Raw genomic sequence first — 21,077 nt, 5'->3', positions numbered from 1 at the left:
GCAAAGGTTAGTGGATGAGTTGGAGAATGTGTGTAAAGGTAGAAACTTGAAAGTGAACATAGAAAAGAGTAAGGTGATGAGGGTATCAAATGATTTAGATAAAGAAAAATTGGATATCAAATTGGGGAGGAGGAGTATGGAAGAAGTGAATGTTTTCAGATACTTGGGAGTTGACGTGTCGGCGGATGGATTTATGAAGGATGAGGTTAATCATAGAATTGATGAGGGAAAAAAGGTGAGTGGTGCGTTGAGGTATATGTGGAGTCAAAAAACGTTATCTATGGAGGCAAAGAAGGGAATGTATGAAAGTATAGTAGTACCAACATTCTTATATGGATGTGAAGCTTGGGTGGTAAATGCAGCAGCGAGGAGATGGTTGGAGGCAGTGGAGATGTCCTGTCTAAGGGCAATGTGTGGTGTAAATATTATGCAGAAAATTCGGAGTGTGGAAATTAGGAGAAGGTGTGGAGTTAATAAAAGCATTAGTCAGAGGGCAGAAGAGGGGTTGTTGAGGTGGTTTGGTCATTTAGAGAGAATGGATCAAAGTAGAATGACATGGAAAGCATATAAATCTATAGGGGAAGGAAGGAGGGGTAGGGGTCGTCCTCGAAAGGGTTGGAGAGAGGGGGTAAAGGAGGTTTTGTGGGCGAGAGGCTTGGACTTCCAGAAAGCGTGCGTGAGCGTGTTAGATAGGAGTGAATGGAGACGAATGATACTTGGGACCTGACGATCTGTTGGAGTGTGAGCAGGGTAATATTTAGTGAAGAGATTCAGGGAAACCAGTTATTTGCATATAGTCGGACTTGAGTCCTGGAAATGGGAAGTACAATGCCTGCACTTTAAAGGAGGAGTTTCGGATATTGGCAGTTTGGAGGGATATGTTGTGTATCTTTATATGTGTATACTTCTAAACTGTTGTGTCCTGAGCACCTCTGCAAAAACAGTGATAATGTGTGAGTGTGGTGAAAGTGTTAAATGATGATGAAAGTATTTTCTTTTTGGGGATTTTCTTTCTTTTTTGGGTCACCCTGCCTCGGTGGGAGACGGCCGACTTGTTGGAAAAAAAAAAAAAAACATGAGTGGGTGTGGGTGGGACGTGACTAGATTGGGCCAGTAAGCCTGCTGCAGTGCTCCTTATGTTCTTATATAGAAGAGCTTTATAAGAAAACTGTATATAGAGGAGCTTATAAGGAAACTGACTGTATACAGAGGAAGTTAATAATAGAGCTGACCAATGACTCACCTCACAAGTGGCACCACTTGCTATTATCATGACTCACCTTGGTGTTATCATGACTCACCTTGGTGTTATCATGACTCACCTTGCTGTTATCATGACTCACCTTGCTGTTATCATGACTCACCTTGCTGTTATCAGTTGCAGCTTCCTTGTACTTGCGTTTGTAGCGATGAATCTCACCCTTGAGTTGAGTGATGTGGTTCTGTAAGGAGGTAATGAGGTGCCTCATCTCTCGGTTGATGGGTCCTGTCTGCTCGTTAGCGGCAAGGTTCTGTTCGAACTCGATCCTCAACATCTCGTACTCCTTGCGTACCTGGGCCTGCATGTCCTCCAGTTGAATTACTTCTGCTCGTAACTTCTTCTGGATGGTCAATTCCTCACTCTGTAATGTTGAATCAATGTTAGAACTTCAATGATTTACGTATATTAATGCACTCTGGTCATCTGCCACCAAGGAATATACACTCAAAAAGATAAAATGCATTCACCATTGTTCAGTCACTGTCATGAGGGAGGTATGTTGGCATTACAGTTCAGATGACACAATGAACTATGTGAGGATGTTACAGTTCTGGTGGTGGGTAGTACAGTACCAGTACTCTGAAGGAAGGGTGAGGATGTTCCAGTTCTGGAGGTGGGTAGTACAGTACCAGTACTCTGAAGGAAGGGTGAGGATGTTACAGTTCTGGAGGTGGGTAGTACAGTACCAGTACTCTGAAGGAGGGGTGAGGATGTTACAGTTCTAGAGGTGAGTAGTACAGTACCAGTACTCTGAAGGAAGGGTGAGGATGTTACAGTTCTGGAGGTGGGTAGTACAGTACCAGTACTCTGAAGGAAGGGTGAGGATGTTACAGTTCTGGAGGTGGGTAGTACAGTACCAGTACTCTGAAGGAAGGGTGAGGATGTTACAGTTCTGGAGGTGGGTAGTACAGTACCAGTACTCTGAAGGAGGGGTGAGGATGTTACAGTTCTGGAGGTGGGTAGTACAGTACCAGTACTCGGAAGGAAGGGTGAGGATGTTACATTTCTGGAGGTGGGTAGTACAGTACCAGTACTCTGAAGGAGGGGTGAGGATGTTACAGTTCTAGAGGTGAGTAGTACAGTACCAGTACTCTGAAGCATGAGTCACAATGTTACAGTTCTGGAGGTAGGAGGTACAGTGTCTGTACTTTGAAGGATAAGTGATGATGTTACAGTTCTGGAGGTGGGCAGTATAGTGCCTGTACTCTGAAGGATGAGTGAGGATGTTACAGTTGTGGAGGTGGGAGGCACAGTGTCTGTACTTAGAAGGACAAATAAGGATGTTACAGTTCTGGAAGTGGGAAGTATAGTGCCTGTACTCTGAAGGATATGTGAGGATGTTACAGTTCTGGAGGTGGGAGGTACAGTGTCTGTACTCTGAAGGATGAGTCACAATGTTACAGTTCTGGGGGTGGGAAGTACAGTGCCTATACTCTGAAGGATGAGTGAGGATGTTACAGCTGCAGAGGTGGGAGGTACAGTGTCTGTGCTCTGAAGAATGAGTGAGGAAGTTACAGTTCTGGAGGTAGGTAATACAGTGCCTGTACTCTGAAGGATGAGTGAGGATGTTACAGTTATGGAGGTGGGTTGAACAGTGCCTGTACCCTGAAGGATGGGTGGAGATATCTGCACTTTTGAACAGTACTATCGGCACTCCTCTGGCAAGACAGTGATGGAGTGAGTGATGGCAAAAGTTTCTTCTATCTTGGGTCACCCTGCCTCAGTGGGAAGTGACTGGTGTATTAGAAAACTAATAAAAATAGAAGAAAACTCAAATGGGTGTGTCTACATATACATGTCCATGCATGCATAGTGTGACCTAAGTCGGGTTGATCAGGCCCTTATCCACTGGAAGGCCTGGTCATGGACCGAGCTGCGGGGGCGCTGATACCCGGAATACCCTCCAGGTAGGTAGGTAGAAGTAGCAAGACGTACCTGTTATCTTGTGTGTTTATGAGACAGAAAGACACAAGCAATCCTACCATTGTGTACAACAATTACAGGGTTCCATTTTACACTTATTTGGCAGGACAGTAGTACCTCCCTGGGTGGCTGCTGGCCACCAACCTACCAAATGATTTAACCTTAATTTTTAAAGGGGGTGAACTGAAAGCCAGCGGAAGGCCTCTGTCAGATGACCAAAAGCTCCAGCAGCAGGTCACCATATGACTAAGACCCGCATCAGGAAACACTTGTCCAGTTTCCTGACAAATTTTTATCTAACCTAACCAAACTAGTGCCTAACCTAACTACTACCTAACCTAACCAAACTAGTACCTAACTACTACCTAACCTAACTACAGGTATAAACAAATTAAAGCAGTAATGAAGAAGTCAACTTGAAGGAGGAGGAGGAGCAAGCAACTCTGACCTCCATTTGTTCAATCTGGCGAAGATGAGCGTTCTTGCTGTTCTGCAACTGGTGTCTGGTCTCCTCCAGCTGTGTCTTGAGTTGCATAGAGTCGTTGTACAACACTGAAAACTGCGACTGTAAACACTTGTACTCAGTCGTCTCCACAATCACACTCTCCGGCAACTGTCGTAACTGTAAACAATGATGACAAACATTATACATGGTTATTTTGAGAGCACAGTAGCTGTACTCTGAAGGTGGGAAGTACAGTGGCTGTACTCTGAAGGTGGGAAGTACAGCAATTGTACTCTGAAGGTGGGAAGTACAGTGACTACTCTGAAGGTGGGAAGTACAGTGGCTGTACTCTGAAGGTGGGAAGTACAGTGGCTGTACTCTGAAAGTGGAAGTAGTGACAGTACTCTGAGGGTGGGAAGAACCGTACCTGACCAGAAGGATGGGTGAGGATGTCAGTTCAGAGTGTCATATGAACTATGATGTCAACATACTTCTTGTAAATCAGTGATTAACTGAGTAACAGTGAAAGTGTTTCCTTCTGCACCAGCTGATCCTTGGCAGGAGCCACAGTGGGTGTTTAAAATATAATTATTTTCACTGTCTCCCACACAAATGTACATTTTCCAGCCCAGTGGCGATTATGTACATGTACATACATGTACGTCTTAATTACAGCAGCCTCAAATATGCTTCATCGATAAATTTGGGCCATAGTTGTGTGTGGCTCATCAGGTAGGCAATGTGCTATTCTAGACATGGTGAATATGCTGTGAGAGGTAAATTTAGGCCTAGATATGAGAGAATGGGTCTGTGTGGAGAGTCTGCATGGTATGAAATGAACAAAAATCCTGCCTCACATAGTGCCTGATGGGAAAAACAAAACTGTGATTGTGTGTTTAGCTTAAGATAGTGGCTGAGTTGTTTTCTAGGATTGTCTTCTGCAACCCACACCAGTCCACTAACACCCATTTACCCATTTCATACTGATGGGTGAACAGAGACAGCACGTGTCTTATGGAAACACGTCCCTAATGTTTTCCAGCCGTACTGGAGATTTGAACTCTGGACCTCAGTGTGTGAGCTGAGTGCGCTAGCAATCAAGCTATGGGACACATGGGTTTTTAATAGACTTGATTCAATTACTGGGATGCCATAAACCATGACCAATCATTCCTGGTTACATTTTATCTAAGAAATAGAATAAATCTTCTATTTTTGTAATTAAAATTGAAAAAGGAAGGCATATGTAATACAGGAGAGGCCTGGCAACGTGGCGAGTGAGGAGGGGAATTGTTCGAGTGAAAACAATGACTACATTGTTTATTTTGGACTATTTTTATAGTGGTCAGTGACAGCAATATTAATCTCAGGGGTCTATATACTGAAAGGGTTGTTATTATTATTATCATTATTATTATTATTAACGGAGAGGTTCATGAGGGCAGCCCCTATTTTAAGATTCTTGGGAAGCAATAAAACCTAAAGGGTTAAAAACTACATTGGGAGGGGGGGAGAGAGGCAAAGTTTGATCTGAGGAAGGGGAAGGGAAGCTCTAACTCCTTGGATCAAGCACCACTATGCCAGCACCAAGGCACTGCCCTCAAAGTTCAGTGTGTGGTTACAGCTGCTTAAGAGTGACCTAAGACTCAGCGAAGGGAGGGCCTGAACCCCCACAGCAAGCCAGAACAAGTCATTGGCTTGCCGGCATTACCGCCGGCTTACCCTGGGTTCGAACTCTCCGTTCGCCAAGTTGACAAGCTGGTCGTCAGTTCTGCCGCTGGCAATAATGACTTACATCCATCTTGAGTCTCTCGACTTCCTTGAGCGCCTCCTTGTGTTCGTTGGTCTTCTTCTCCAGCTCATCCAGTCGCTTGGCACTCAGTTCTCTCTGCTCTTCAAGCTCGCTGTTCACCTCTTCCATCTGTAAGCACAACATATGGGTAAAACAATGAACAGTTCTGGTAGAAACTACAGTTCACCATATAAAAAACAGCCATGATCAGTTTTGGCAGTTTCTCAGGTTTACTGAATAAATAAGTCGTGAACAGTTCTGGTGGTTTTGCCAGTTCACTGTTCATTCCTTTTCATCTGTAAGCAGCAGAGCAAATTAATAAAACAATGAACAATTCTATCATAAATGATATATATTACTGATGCTAGAAGAGGGAAATTGAAAGTGAATATAGGAAAGAGTAAGGTGATGAGGATAACAAAAAAAAATTAGGTAACGAAAGATTGGATATCAGATTGGAGGGAGAGAGTATGGAGGAGGTGATTGTATTCAGATATTTGGGAGTGGATGTGTCAGCAGATAGGCCTATGAAAGATGAGGTAAATCATAGAACTGACAAGGGGAAAAAGGTGAGTGGTGCACTGAGTCTGTGGAGACAAAGAACTTTATCCATGAAAGTAAAGAGGGGAATGTATGAGAGTATAGTTATACTGATGCTCTTGTATGGGTGTGAAACATGGGTGGTGAATGTTGCAACAAGGAGAAGGCTGGAGGCAGTGGAGATGTCATGTCTGAGGGCAATGTGTGGTGTGAATATAATACAGAGAATCCAAAGTTTGGAGATTAGGAGGAGGTGCAGGATTACCAAAACTATTATCCAGTGGGCTGAGGGGTTACTGAGATGGTTTGGACATATAGAGAGGATGAAACAAAATAGAATGACTTCAAGAGTGTATAAATCTGTAGTGGAGGGAAGGCGGGGTAGGAGTCAGCCTAGGAAAAGTTGGAGGGAGGGGGTAAAGGAGGTTTGATGTGCGAGGGGCTTGGACTTCCAGCAAGCGTGCGTGAGCGTGTTAGATAGAAGTAAATGGAGACAAATGGCTTTTAGGATTTGACATACTGTTGGAGTGTGAGCAAGGTAACATTTATGAGGGGATTCAGGGAAACCAGCAGACCGGACCTGATTCCTGGATATGGGAAGTACAGTGTCTGCACTCTGAAGGAGGGATGTTAATGTTGGAGTTTTATAACTGTAATGTAAGCACACCTCTGGCAAGACAGTGATGGAGTGAATGATAAATGTTTTCATTTTTTTTGGGCCACCCTGCCTTGGTGGGAGATGGCCAATGTGTTAATAAATGCAGTGGTACCTCGAGTTTCCAACAGCTCCCAACTCAAACAATTATGTAAGTGTATTTTTGGAAGTTCTAGGTAGTAGGTTAGTAGACAGCAACCGCCCAGGGAGGTACTACCGTCCTGCCAAGTGAGTGCAAAACAAAAGCCTGTAATTGTTTTACATGATGGTAGGATTGCTGGTGTCCTTTTTTCTGTCTCGTAAACATGCAAGGTTTCAGGTACGTCTTGCTACTTCTACTTACACTTAGGTCACACTACACATACATGTACAAGCATGTATATATACACACACCCCTCTGGGTTTTCTTCTATTTTCTTACTAGTTCTTGTTCTTGTTTATTTCCTCTTACCTCCATGGGGAAGTGGAACAGAATTCTTCCTCCGTAAGCCATGCATGTTGTACGAGGCGACTAAAATGCCGGGAGCAAGGGGCTAGTAACCCCTTCTCCTGAATAAATTACTAAATTTAAAAAAGAGAAACTTTGATTTTTCTTTTTGGGCCACCCCACCTCGGTGGGATACGGCCGGTTCGTTGAAAGAAAAAGATTTTTGTAAGTGTATTTTTGGGGGTCTGAAATGGACTAATCTAATTTGCATCATTCCTTATGAGAATGATGTAAATTAGATTAGTTTGTTATCGGCACTCAAACAGCCTTCTGGAACGAATTAAGTTTGTAACTCAAGGTACCACTGCATATAAAATAAGATGCCAGGGTCACCTCATGTAGATCTCTGTTATTTATGTCAGGGTTCCTCATACAGATCTATGTTATTGATGACAGGGTCCCCCTAACACAGATCCACATCGTGAGCTCAGCTAGCCGAGACAAGCTGTGAGTGGTAAATTCTGTCCTAGGTATAACAGAGTGAGTCAGTGTGGCAAGTGTGTACAACATAAAAAAAATCCTGCCCCTTTGCAGTGCATGATAGAAACAAAACTGTGACCTTGTGTTTGATTTAAAACAGCAACTCTGAGGGGGGTTTCCTAAGATGTTCTTATATGTTTTATTGGCTTTTTCTTGATATTTGATAGAATGGAAGATCTATTAATGAAATGTAATAAACTCACAGTAAACAGGTGACATCACAATAAACAAAATAACCACTAATAGAAAAAAATAGTGAATTTCCAAGCACATTTTTTTGTGATTTATTCCACTTTCTAGGAACTATAAAAATAAGAGGAGAGCAGAAGGCTTTTAAGTCTGAGAAATCACCTGGCATACGACCTGACACCTGACCCAGCATGCTGAGTATAGGAGTGTAGTGAAGATTTAGTAAGGTCACATGTCAAGGTATGCCTGACAAGTCATTCATAGAGTGATATGTAAGGCATACCTTGAGTATACCTAAAGGTTGCTCAATGCAGGGGCTGGGGGGTCAACGCTCATGCAGCCCAGTTCATGACCAGGCCTCGTGGTAGATCAGGGCCTGATCAAACAGGCTGTTACCGCTGGCTGCACGTAAACCAACATACGAACCACAGCCTGGCTGGTCAGGTACTGACTTTAGGTGTCTGTCCAGTGCCTTCTTGAGGACAGCCAGGGGTCTATCAGTAATTCCCCCTTATGAATCTCCACAACTACGGTGCTCTTCACATCAACTCCAAGGCTGAGGGACTAATTACCTCATCTTTTCTATAGTTTTACTGTCTTGAAGTTATGTCCTAGAATCTGTATTGATAGAGCCACTGGATGGTGAAATGTCTATAATAAAGATACCCAGATGTTGCACGTGTGTCTTAACTTTCACTCCCCTGGCACTTATTGTGTCGTCTCTGAATGTACTTGTGGCGCCCTTGCTTGTCAGTGGAGGGATATTGCACCACCTGCCAAATCTTTTGTTTTCATGGGGAGCTTAAATTCCTCACAAATTCTATTCATTATAAATTAATATAATTTATATAACCCTTAACTAATATTCATATTAATATACACCTACCATCCGACTTACGACCTGCTCGACTTACGACCACTCGACTTACGACCGTGTTTTTTATGCCAAATTTCTGGGAAATAAATAACTATTTGTGTTGTACATAGTGTTTATCCTAAACCTTACAGTATAAAATACAGTTCTAACAGCATAAAAAGTAAAGTAAAACATGAAATACCAAAATAAAACAATAAAATAAAGCCATTACAAAAATGTTTTGTTGATATTCAGTAGTAAAGTTAGACTTCGACCAGTTTCTCGGAACCGAACTCGGTTGTAAGTCGGATGGTAGGTGTACTATTTTTTTTTTTTTTTTATTTATAAAAGTTGATGCAGCGCTGTATAGTCCTTGTGGCTTAGCGCTTCTTTTTGATTATAATAATAATAATATAAAAGTTGATATGATATTTGTGTCAACCATTGACTTGCTTGATACAGCTTTATCAGCCTTTTGAAAATCAATTGGATGGTAAAATCTCTCACATGAATAAACAGAGCATTAGAGTTGTCCCGTTCTAATGCTATATTTATGTTATTGTAATCTAAGTGGAAACACTGGGCGTGTCCTTACGCCTGCTGTCCCCGTTCACCTAGCAGTGGGTAGGTACCTGGGTGTTAGTCATCTTATACCTGCTGTCCCTGTTCACCTAGCATAAGCAGGTACCTGAGTGTTAGTCACCTTACACCTTGCTGTCATTGTTCACCTAGCTCTAAGTAGATACCCATCCTTTTTTGAATTCTAAAATGCATTTCTAGCAATTTAAAAAAATTATCAGTTAAGTATTTTGGGTATTTTAGATCATTAGCTATTTCATAAATCTTCAAGAGAAACTTTGGGTTACAAACATGCAAAGTTCTCAAAAACATGGATGAGAATACAGACAGTTTAACCCTTAAACAGTCCAAATGTATATATATGTTTTTTCAACATCTGAAAGTATGTAAAAAAACTTTTATCTACATTTTTTTTTTTGTTATATTTGAAAATATGTAAAAAAAAGTAGATCTACTTTTGTAGCTACGAATTTGAACGTCGATCTGTTTGGACCGTTTAAGGGTGAAATATGATGATGTGAAGAATAATAGTGCACATAAGAACAGTTATTTGTTGGTTTTCTGTATATTGTGAATTTAAAATCATGCGTCCCTTTAATAATTAACCCTTTGACTGTTTCGGTCATATATATACGTCTTATGCGCCATTGTTTCTGACGGATTTATATGCATAAATTCTAGCGGTAGAAGGTTGGTACACAGCAACCGCCCAGGGAGGTACTACCGTCCTGCCAAGTGAGTGTAAAACGAAAGCCTGTAATTGTTTTACATGATGGTAGGATTTCTGGTGTCCTTTTTCTGTCTCATAAACATGCAAGATTTCAGGTACGTCTTGCTATTTCTATGTACACTTAGGTCACACTACACATACATGTACAAGCATATATACACACACCCCTCTGGGTTTTCTGCTATTTTCTTTTTAGTTCTTGTTCTTGTTTATTTCCTCTTATCTCCATGGGGAAGTGGAACAGAATTCTTCCTCCGTAAGCCATGCGTGTTGTAAGAGGCGACTAAAATGCCGGAAGCAAGGGGCTAGTAACCCCTTCTCCTGTATAAATTACTAAATTTGAAAAGAGAAACTTTTGTTTTTCTTTTTGGGCCACCCTGCCTTGGTGGGATACGGCCAGTTTGAAAGAAGAAAGAAATTCTAGTGGCTTCAAATCAAGCGGGAGAAAGCTGGTAGGCCCACATGTGAGAGAATGGGTCTGTGTGGTCAGTGTGCACCACATAAAAAAAATCCTGCAGCACGCATTGCATAATGAGAAAAAAAAACTGACCGTTTTTTTTGGATTAAAACGTCAACTTTAAGGTGTATTTTTGTATAGTATTTATCGTTGTATTCTCGTTTTCATGGTCTCAGGTGATAAAATGGAAAACATATTACAGAAATAGAGATGATTTTGATTACTTTCACGATGAAAACGACCTTGAAATTGAGCTCAAAGCAGCGGAAATGTTTGATTTTTACCAATGTTCAGGAGTAAGCAAACCACACCACACGTCCAATAGACTTCAACTGGGGAGTCTAATATTCTTTCACTAATGCACTGATATTATTTATACTATTTTTACAATAATGCAGTAGTCTGCATAACAGTAAATTTTGTATTTTGTTGTATGAATAAAAAATCAAAATAGAATGCAATAATAATACAAGAGGGGCCTAGAGATGTGACTAATGAACAGAGGATATGTTATTTTAGTGCCAAGAATGTCTACCTTGTTTATTCTGGACCCTATTTTGAAATTGTCATCTTTTTTAATTTGCGTGAAATTGGCCAAATTGCCAATTTCTGATCACTTTATTGGGTAGTTCAAATCGGTAAATGGGAGGTTTCTTGTACTCAACTGATAGAAAAAAATGGAGTTCTAAAGAAATAGCTATGAGTTTGGTCAACTGGAACAAAGGAATTGGCCAAAAACAGGGGTCAAAGTCGGCGAAATCGCCGATGCGTATATGTCGCCAAGACCGCTAACTTCGCGGGAGCATAATTCCATGAGTTTTCGACCAAATTTCGTACTTTTGGTGTCATTACCATTGGGAAAAGATTCTCTATCATTTCATAAGAAAAAATAATTTCAAAGGGTTAAGGCATCTGAAAAAGGCAATGAGTTATTTTGTTCAAACTCAACAGTAAACTTTATGGAATAAACTAGACTCTTTAATTCAACGAGGTAATGGTTTATGTACATATTCTTAGACATTAAGCATAAACCATCAGCATATCTGTACCATTTAGCTCTGTTGGGAAGAATTTTGTTAAGCAATTTGTCTCTAAATTTTAAAGATTTATGAAATAGCTATTATTATTTTTATTTTTTTTATTATCACACTGGCCGATTCCCACCAAGGCAGGGTGGCCCGAAAAAGAAAAACTTTCACCATCATTCACTCCATCACTGTCTTGCCAGAAGGGTGCTTTACACTACAGTTTTTAAACTGCAACATTAACACCCCTCCTTCAGAGTGCAGGCACTGTACTTCCCATCTCCAGGACTCAAGTCCGGCCTGCCGGTTTCCCTGAATCCCTTCATAAATGTTACTTTGCTCACACTCCAACAGCACGTCAAGTATTAAAAACCATTTGTCTCCATTCACTCCTATCAAACACGCTCACGCATGCCTGCTGGAAGTCCAAGCCCCTCGCACACAAAACCTCCTTTACCCCCTCCCTCCAACCCTTCCTAGGCCGACCCCTACCCTGCCTTCCTTCCACTACAGACTGATACACTCTTGAAGTCATTCTGTTTCGCTCCATTCTCTCTACATGTCCGAACCACCTCAACAACCCTTCCTCAGCCCTCTGGACAACAGTTTTGGTAATCCCGCACCTCCTCCTAACTTCCAAACTACGAATTCTCTGCATTATATTCACACCACACATTGCCCTCAGACATGACATCTCCACTGCCTGCAGCCTTCTCCTCGCTGCAACATTCATCACCCACGCTTCACACCCATATAAGAGCGTCGGTAAAACTATACTCTCATACATTCCCCTCTTTGCCTCCAAGGACAAAGTTCTTTGTCTCCACAGACTCCTAAGTGCACCACTCACTCTTTTTCCCTCATCAATTCTATGATTAACCTCATCTTTCATAGACCCATCTGCTGACACGTCCACTCCCAAATATCTGAATACGTTCACCTCCTCCATACTCTCTCCCTCCAATCTGATATTCAATCTTTCATCACCTAATCTTTTTGTTATCCTCATAACCTTACTCTTTCCTGTATTCACCTTTAATTTTCTTCTTTTGCACACCCTACCAAATTCATCCACCAATCTCTGCAGCTTCTCTTCAGAATCTCCCAAGAGCACAGTGTCATCAGCAAAGAGCAGCTGTGACAACTCCCACTTTGTGTGTGATTCTTTATCTTTTAACTCCACGCCTCTTGCCAAGACCCTCGCATTTACTTCTCTTACAACCCCATCTATAAATATATTAAACAACCACGGTGACATCACACATCCTTGTCTAAGGCCTACTTTTACTGGGAAAAAATTTCCCTCTTTCCTACATACTCTAACTTGAGCCTCACTATCCTCGTAAAAACTCTTCACTGCTTTCAGTAACCTACCTCCTACACCATACACTTGCAACATCTGCCACATTGCCCCCCTATCCACCCTGTCATACGCCTTTTCCAAATCCATAAATGCCACAAAAACCTCTCTAGCCTTATCTAAATACTGTTCACTTATATGTTTCACTGTAAACACCTGGTCCACACACCCCCTACCTTTCCTAAAGCCTCCTTGTTCATCTGCTATCCTATTCTCCATCTTACTCTTAATTCTTTCAATTATAACTCTACCATACACTTTACCAGGTACACTCAACAGACTTATCCCCCTATAATTTTTGCACTCTCTTTTATCCCCTTTGCCTTTATACAAAGGAACTATGCATGCTCTCTGCCAATCCCTAGGTACCTTACCCTCTTCCATACATTTATTAAATAATTGCACCAACCACTCCAAAACTATATCCCCACCTGCTTTTAACATTTCTATCTTTATCCCATCAATCCCGGCTGCCTTACTCCCTTTCATTTTACCTACTGCCTCACAAACTTCCCCCACACTCACAACTGGCTCTTCCTCACTCCTACAAGATGTTATTCCTCCTTGCCCTATAGCCGAAATCACAGCTTCCCTATCTTCATCAACATTTAACAATTCCTCAAAATATTCCCTCCATCTTCCCAATACCTCTAACTCTCCATTTAATAACTCTCCTCTCCTATTTTTAACTGACAAATCCATTTGTTCTCTAGGCTTTCTTAACTTGTTAATCTCACTCCAAAACTTTTGAAGGAGGGGTGTTAATGTTGCAGTTTTATAACTGTAGTGTAAGCATGCCTATGGCAAGACAGTGATGGAATGAATGATGGTGGAAAATTGCCAATGTGTTAATAAAAAAATAATTTTTAAATTGGATTTTTTTGTTTAATTTTGTGTAAAATTGGCCAAAATACCAACTTCTGCACATGTATAGGGCAGTTGTAATAGAAACTACCCTATACATGCACAGAACAGAACAGAAGACATATCAGTAAAATAGCTAAGAATCTGGTATAACTGATCAATTGAACTGGCTTAAAATGGCACTCAAAATGGGCAAAATTGCCAATGTGTAAATTGTGCCAAAACTGCTAACTTTGTACCTCCATAATTCCTTAAGTAGGTTGGCAGACAGCAACCGCATAGGGACGTACTACCGTCCTGCCCAGTGAGTGTAAAACGAAAGCCTGTAATTGTTTTACATGATGGTAGGATTGCTGGTGTCTTTTTCCTGTCTCATAAACATGCAAGATTTCAGGTACGTCTTGCTACTTCTACTTACACTTAGGTCACACTACACATACATGTATATGCATATATATACATACCCTTCTGGGTTTTCTTCTATTTTCTTTCTATTTCTCGTTCTTGTTTATTTCCTCTTATCTCCATGGGGAAGTGGAACAGAATTCTTCCTCCAGAAGCCATGCGTGTTGTAAAAGGCGACTAACATGCCAGGAGCAAGGGGCTAGTAACCCCTTCTCCTGTGTATATTACTAAATTTAAATGGAGAAACTTTCGTTTTTCCTTTTGGGCCGCCCCACCTCAGTGGGATACAGCTGGTACATTGAAAAGAAGAAGAAATACGCAAGATTTCAAGTACGTCTTGCTACTTCTACTTATACTTAGGTTACACTACACTTGCATATGCAAGCACATATACACACACCACTCTGTGTTTTCTTCTATTTTCTTACTAGTTCTTGTTCTGGTTTTGGGGAAGTGGAACAGAATTCTTCCTCCGTAAGCCATGCGTGTTGTAAAAGGCGACTAACATGCCAGGAGCAAGGGGCTAGTAACCCCTTCTCCTGTATACATTATTAAAGTTAAAAAGATAAATTTTTTTTTCTTGTTGGGCCACCCTGCCTTGGTGGGATACTGCCAGTCTGTTGAAAGAAGAAAGATTTTAGTACAGTGGTCCCTCGCTTTTCGTAGTTCTCGGCAATCGTAAATTTCGCCAATCATAGGGGTATTTTCGAATAAACATGGACTCGCTTTTCATAGGTTGACTCGCGAATAGTAGTTTGTCCGGGACGCGTACGCACGGTGTGAGCCGGGGCGGCCTCCCTACCCAGCCAGTCTGGCATTGTTTACCAGTGAGTGAAGGTCCCCTCAAGTGCTCCTACGAAATATTTCACAATATTCCACTCATTTTAGTGCTTGCAAGTACTTAATAAGCTACCATGGCTCCAAAGAAAGCTCCTAGTGCCAAGCCTGTGGTAAAGAAGGTGAGAAATATGTACAGTGACAAAGTCTTGGGCCATTTTAGGGAAGTGTTAAAGAGATGCCAGAAACAGAGTTCTCTCCACAGTTACTTTGTGAGACAGGACTAGAGTGACGACTCTCAAGGTGGTCCTAGTGGCATTAAGAAACAGAGAAGAGAAGCAACCCCAGAGAAGCAATTGGTACCTGAGGTGTTGCTGGAAGGGGATTCCCCTTCCAAACTGTAAACAATCCAATCTCTCTCCTCCTCCATTCTCCCATACACTAAGAAGAATCTCCAATAAAGGTAAGTGTTATGCTGTTAATGTTTCATTCATCATTTCCCATTGTATTATGTACTACATGTATATTTCATGTAAAAAAAATTTCTGTTTTAATACTTCTGGGTGTCAGGAACAGATTAATTGTATTTACATTATTTCTTATGGGGAAAATTGATTCGCAAATCGTAAATTTCGTTTATAGTAGCTCCTCCAGGAACGGATTAATTACGAAAAACGAGGGACCACTGTACTTGACAGATATATACTGTGTATGGATATACTGCAGTGAACTCATATTAAGTTGTAATAAACAACTGTCAATGAATAAACAAAAGGATGGATGAGGGGCTTGAACCACAGTCCTTAAATTGACAGTAGAGCATCAGACTGTCAATTGACGGACCACGATTCAAGCCCCTTGTCCATTCTTGTGTTTGTTCATAAATTGCAGAGGTTATTTTAGTACATCTCTAAAGTTTCCATGGAGAAGTGGAAAAGAATTCTTCCTGCATAAGTCATGTGTGTTGTAAGAGGCCACTAAAATGCCAGCAGCAAGGGGCTTGTAACCTCTTCTCCTGTATAAACTACTAAATTTAAAAAGAAAAACTTTTGTTTTTCTTTTTTTAGGTCACCCTGCCTAGGTGGGATACAGCTGGTGCACTGAAAAAATCTGTGAAGTACTCCAGTATGTACTTTACAGATATACTGTTTAGAGACGTATTGAACTTCACTGCAGTATATCTGTACTGTAATATGCTTGGTACACAGTGGAGTACTTTAGTACTCAATTTTTAGTATTTTGAACATTATTCTGATATAAGGGATACCTCTATCAGTGCATTACATGGAGGGTTGACTATATCACAAGGTAAGGGGTAGAGAGCCACTTACTTTCTTGGAGGAGATGGTGGAAGTAATCTTGCCTCCGCTGCCTCCACCTCCACCGCCGGGGAGAACGTCTCCGGCCTTGACATTGCCGCTGGAGTTGAGGCCACACTCATCCTGGATGGCTTTCAACTTCTGGCAAGTGTCTGCCAAGTGACTCTCCACCTTCTCACACCGTGAACGTGTCTTGTTCAGGTCGTACTCCATGTCCTCGATGCGGTTCTGCATCTCTGCCTTCTCCGTGTCCATAGCCTGGAGCTTCTCCTCCAGCTCCGCTACCTGTGAACAACAACAACAACAACACTACAGGACAAGAACCAGGACAGACATGGTCACAACATCAAACATTCTCAGTGGAATTATTAGGGTACACAGTGACAGGCTGTATGAGAGGTGGGAAACAGGTACTTAGGGACACAGTTGGGACTTAAATACAGAGACAATTCACAGAGACGTCATGAAGTATTTCTTCAGCCTCAGCATGGTCAGCAAGTGTAACTGCTTCAATGAAGAAGTGGAGACAGATTATATATAGAGGAGCTTTATAAGACAACTGACTATATCTTGAGACAAAATATTTCTCATGGAAGGAGAGGTTCTAACATACCTTGAGACAGTGTTTCTCATGGCAGAAGAAGTTCTAACATACCTTGAGATAGTGTTTCTCATGGCAGGAGAGGTTCAAACATACCTTGAGACACATAAGGTGATGCTTCTCATGGAAGGAGAGGTTCTGAGCATGAAGGTTCTTGTTCTCAGTCTGAAGTTCAGAGTTGAGTTCTCTCACACTCTCTTCCAGCACTGGAGGTGTCTCTGTCAGAGAAGAAACAACTTTTATCAGCACACACACACACACACACACACACACACACACACACACTGGATGGGTCCTAGAGCTAGAGCTTAACATCAACTGCCTGGTCTACAAGACTGTTGGTGCTGGCAGCAGCAGCAGCAGCAAGCAACCATACACAGCTGGTAGACCAGCCACTTGTCTCTGCTAGACTTCTACTGACCAACCTTGGGGATAGAGGAGGGGGGTTAGGACCCCCTTCTTTCCCAGAGGGAGTTGAAGGGGGTCAGGACCCACACCTCTTTCCCAGAGGGGGTTGAAAGGGGTCAGGACACCCACCTCTTTCCCAGAGGGGTTTGAAGGGGGTCAGCACCCCCACCTCTTTCCCAGAGGGGGTTGAAAGGGGTCAGGACACCCACCTCTTTCCCAGAGGGGTGTTGAAGGGGTCAGGACCCCCACCTCTTTCCCAGAGGGGGTTGATGGGGATCAGGACCCCCCACCTCTTTCCCAGAGGGGGTTGATGGGGATCAGGACCCCCCCACCTCTTTCCCAGAGAGGGTTGAAGGGGGTCAGGACCTCCTCTTTCCTAGAGTACAAATGAGCAGTCAAGTCACATACCACAGTAAATCTAGCCATGACAAGACACCTGTTAGTTGTGTTTACTAGAACTAAGAAGACACTTGAAAGTTAAGACACATGTGCAACATCTGGATATCTTTATTGTAGATGTTTCGCCATCCAGTGACTTTATCAATACAGATTCTAGGACATAACTTGAAGACAGTAGAACTATATACAAAAGATGAGGTAATCAGTCCCTCAGCCTTGGAGTTAGTGTTCACAGCATCATGGTGGTGGAGAATCTGGAGCAAGGGCAAGAAGACTGGTGGTTATATAGGCGTCAGTGGTTAGGGACATATAGCAGACGAGGGCATAGTCACTGGTAGGTGGGATTCCCCAGTGGAAGTAGGTCCTACCCAAAGAGATGGGTTAGTTGTAGTAGCCATGAAGAAGGTCTTGCAGATGTCCCTTTGGGTAGGACCTACTTCCACTGGGGAATCCCGCCTACCAGTGACTATGTCCTCGTCTGCTACACGTCCCTAACCACTGATGCCTATATAACCGCCAGTCTTCTTGCCTTTGCTCCAGATTCTCCACCACCACGATGCTTTAAACACTAACTTCAAGGCTGAGGGACTGATTACCTCATCTTTTGTGTACAGTTCTACTGTCTTCTAATTATGTCCTAGAATTTGTATTGATAAAGTCACTGGATGGCGAAACATCTACAATAAAGATATCCAGTTGTTGTACATGTGTCTAAACTTTTATATTGTCGGTATTTTATACCTTTCTTGCACAAGAAGACACTTGTTAGTTTTAGCTAACACAACCAACAAGACACTTGTTGGTTGTGTTTGCCCAAGAAAACTCCTCTTCTAAGACATTCTAGATAAGAACCAGCTGTTAGACTAATGATATAACTAGTAGGTTAAGTTAACAATACCTCAGAGTCAAGGAAGACTTTGACTTAGTAACACAGTCAGAGTTGCCATCAAAGTTACTAGACACAATGGCTAGACGCCAGGTTAGAGATTTTTTTTTTTCACCTAATGTTAGGTATGAAGGTGGACGATGCCAGTCACCGAGGCAAGGGCACGCGACGAGGCAAGGCCACGCGACGAGGCAAGGCCACGCGACGAGGCAAGGCCACGCGACGAGGCAAGGCCACATCATGCTGAGACAAGGAGTCATGTAGAAGTAGCCTTAACAGGAGGACCCATCACTATAACTCTCACCTGGGCTCTGTTATAATTTAAAGATAGAACTGAAGCAGGTGTGCCACGCTGAAATGCAAGTTAGGCAACCATGTTGACAGAGGTATCATCAGCAATTCTCTCTACCTGCCATGGCACCATGTGAGTGTGACAGGTAGGAGTCAGTGGAGGTAAATGGTTTTTATGATGATGTGCTGTTGGAGTGTGAGCAAAGTAACATTTATGTAGAGATTCAGGAAAACTAGTCAGCTGAATTTGAGTCCTGGAGGTGGGAAGTACAGTGCCTGCACTCTGATGGAGGGGTGGAGATATGTTGCAGATTGTGGTGTAGGTGCACCTCTGGGAAGACAGTGATGGAGTGAATGATGATTATAGTGTTTCTTCTTTTTGAGTCACCCCTGCCTTGGTAAGAAATGGTTGATGTGATGATGAAAAAATAAAGAGAACCCAAAATATTTACCAGTAAATCTTTGCAAACGAGTGATAGTGAAGTCAAGTGACACTGAAAGAAGTCAATGATTGTACTGTGTACTATACAGTCTAACATGTGCAGTGGTCTAGAACACTAGTGTATGGGACAAACTGTACACAGTATTCCCAAGACGGTGTTTAACGTGACTAAAGACACGAACAGAAGTTAGGACATCCTTATGATTTACTGAGGTGCAACTGTCATATCTTCAATCAAGTCATCAGATATCACTGTCCCGATGACATGTTAGTGTCATGATTCCACGTGACAGTACCTCCCAGAGTGGTTGTTGTCTACCAACACACAGGATGATGGTACCTTCCAGAGTGGTTTTCGTCTACCAACACACAGGATGATAGCACCTCCCAGAGTGGTTGTTGTCTACCAACACACAGGATGATAGTACCTCCCAGAGTGGTTGTTGTCTACCAACACACAGGATGATAGTACCTCCCAGAGTGGTTGTTGTCTACCAACACACAGGATGATAGTACCTCCCAGAGTGGTGTTGTCTACCAACACACAGGATGATAGTACCTCCCAGAGTGGTTGTTGTCTACCAACACACAGGATGATAGTACCTCCCAGAGTGGTTGTTGTCTACCAACACACAGGATGATAGTACCTCCTAGAGTGGTTGTCGCTACCAACACACAGGATGATAGTACCTCCCAGAGTGGTTGTCGCTACCAACACACAGGATGATAGTACCTCCCAGAGTGGTTGTTGTCTACCAACACACAGGATGACAGTACCTCCCAGAGTGGTTGTTGCTACCAACACACAGGATGATAGTACCTCCCAGAGTGGTTGTTGTCTACCAACACACATGATGATAGTACCTCCCAGAGTGGTTGTTGTCTACCAACACACACGATTATAGTACCTCCCAGAGTGGTTGTCTACCAACACACAGGATGATAGTACCTCCCAGAGTGGTTGTTGCTACCAACACACAGGATGATAGTACCTCCCAGAGTGGTTGTTGTCTACCAACACACAGGATGACAGTACCTCCCAGAGTGGTTGTTGTCTACCAACACACATGATGATAGTACCTCCCAGAGTGGTTGTTGTCTACCAACACACACGATTATAGTACCTCCCAGAGTGGTTGTTGTCTACCAACACAGACAACATGAGAAATAATGTTGCAGTGAACAGAGTCAATTACAAACACAAAGCAACACATTACAAACACAACAACACATTACAAGCACATAGCAACGCATTACAAACAACAAAGTAACACATTACAGAGTACAACATATTACAAACACACAAACACATTACAAAGTACAACACATTACAAATACACAGCAACACATTACAAACACATAGCAATACATTACAGAGTACAACACAACACAAACACACCAACACACACTCACCAACTTCAAGCCCTTCACCCTTGAGGGCCCGGGCAACTTTCTCGTTGCGTTGGTGCAAGCGGTCGAAGGCTTGTACGATCTTGGCGACAGCTCGCTTCGACACCTGCACACGGTTCACCAACTTCTCGTCCAGCTCCTCCCGGTCCCAGGTGGACAACTGCGTCAGGAACGAGGTAGTTGCCTCACTCTCGTCTGCAACATGAACATCTCATAGTGAAAAATGGTTCAAACAGCTGTTGACTGAATGATGGTGAACGTATTTATTTTTTTTTTTGGGGGGGGGGGGAATAAATTACTTGGTGGGAGATGGTGGGTGTGTCGAAAAGCATGTCAAGACATGACAAGTGTTGACCTACAGCAATCATGGGGTCACCAACAACCCTTGGGGCACCAGCAACCATGGGGTCACCAACGACCCTTGGGGCACCAGCAACCATGGGGTCACCAACGACCCCTGGACGAGACACTTCCGTTGAGGTTGTGTTGTTGTGCT

At 42.5% G+C, this 21,077-nt stretch overlaps 1 protein-coding gene across 1 annotated transcript in view; it reads right to left on the bottom strand.

The window, feature by feature from the left end:
* Bre1 (E3 ubiquitin-protein ligase Bre1) overlaps positions 1-21,077 on the bottom strand; it is a gene marked incomplete at its 3' end in the record, with an annotated part of 80,881 nt that overhangs the window by 52,464 nt on the left and 7,340 nt on the right. Inside the window, 6 exon segments of the mRNA XM_070099445.1 lie at positions 1,365-1,622; positions 3,633-3,806; positions 5,425-5,550; positions 16,157-16,429; positions 16,842-16,963; positions 20,585-20,776. Coding sequence (XP_069955546.1) covers positions 1,365-1,622; positions 3,633-3,806; positions 5,425-5,550; positions 16,157-16,429; positions 16,842-16,963; positions 20,585-20,776 — 1,145 coding nt within the window.

Source organism: Cherax quadricarinatus, chromosome 67 (assembly GCF_038502225.1).
Source record: "Cherax quadricarinatus isolate ZL_2023a chromosome 67, ASM3850222v1, whole genome shotgun sequence".
NCBI classification, from domain to species: Eukaryota; Metazoa; Arthropoda; class Malacostraca; order Decapoda; family Parastacidae; genus Cherax; species Cherax quadricarinatus.
The sequence above is the reverse complement of the archived record's forward strand: the minus strand, read 5'-3'. Positions and strand labels throughout refer to the sequence as shown.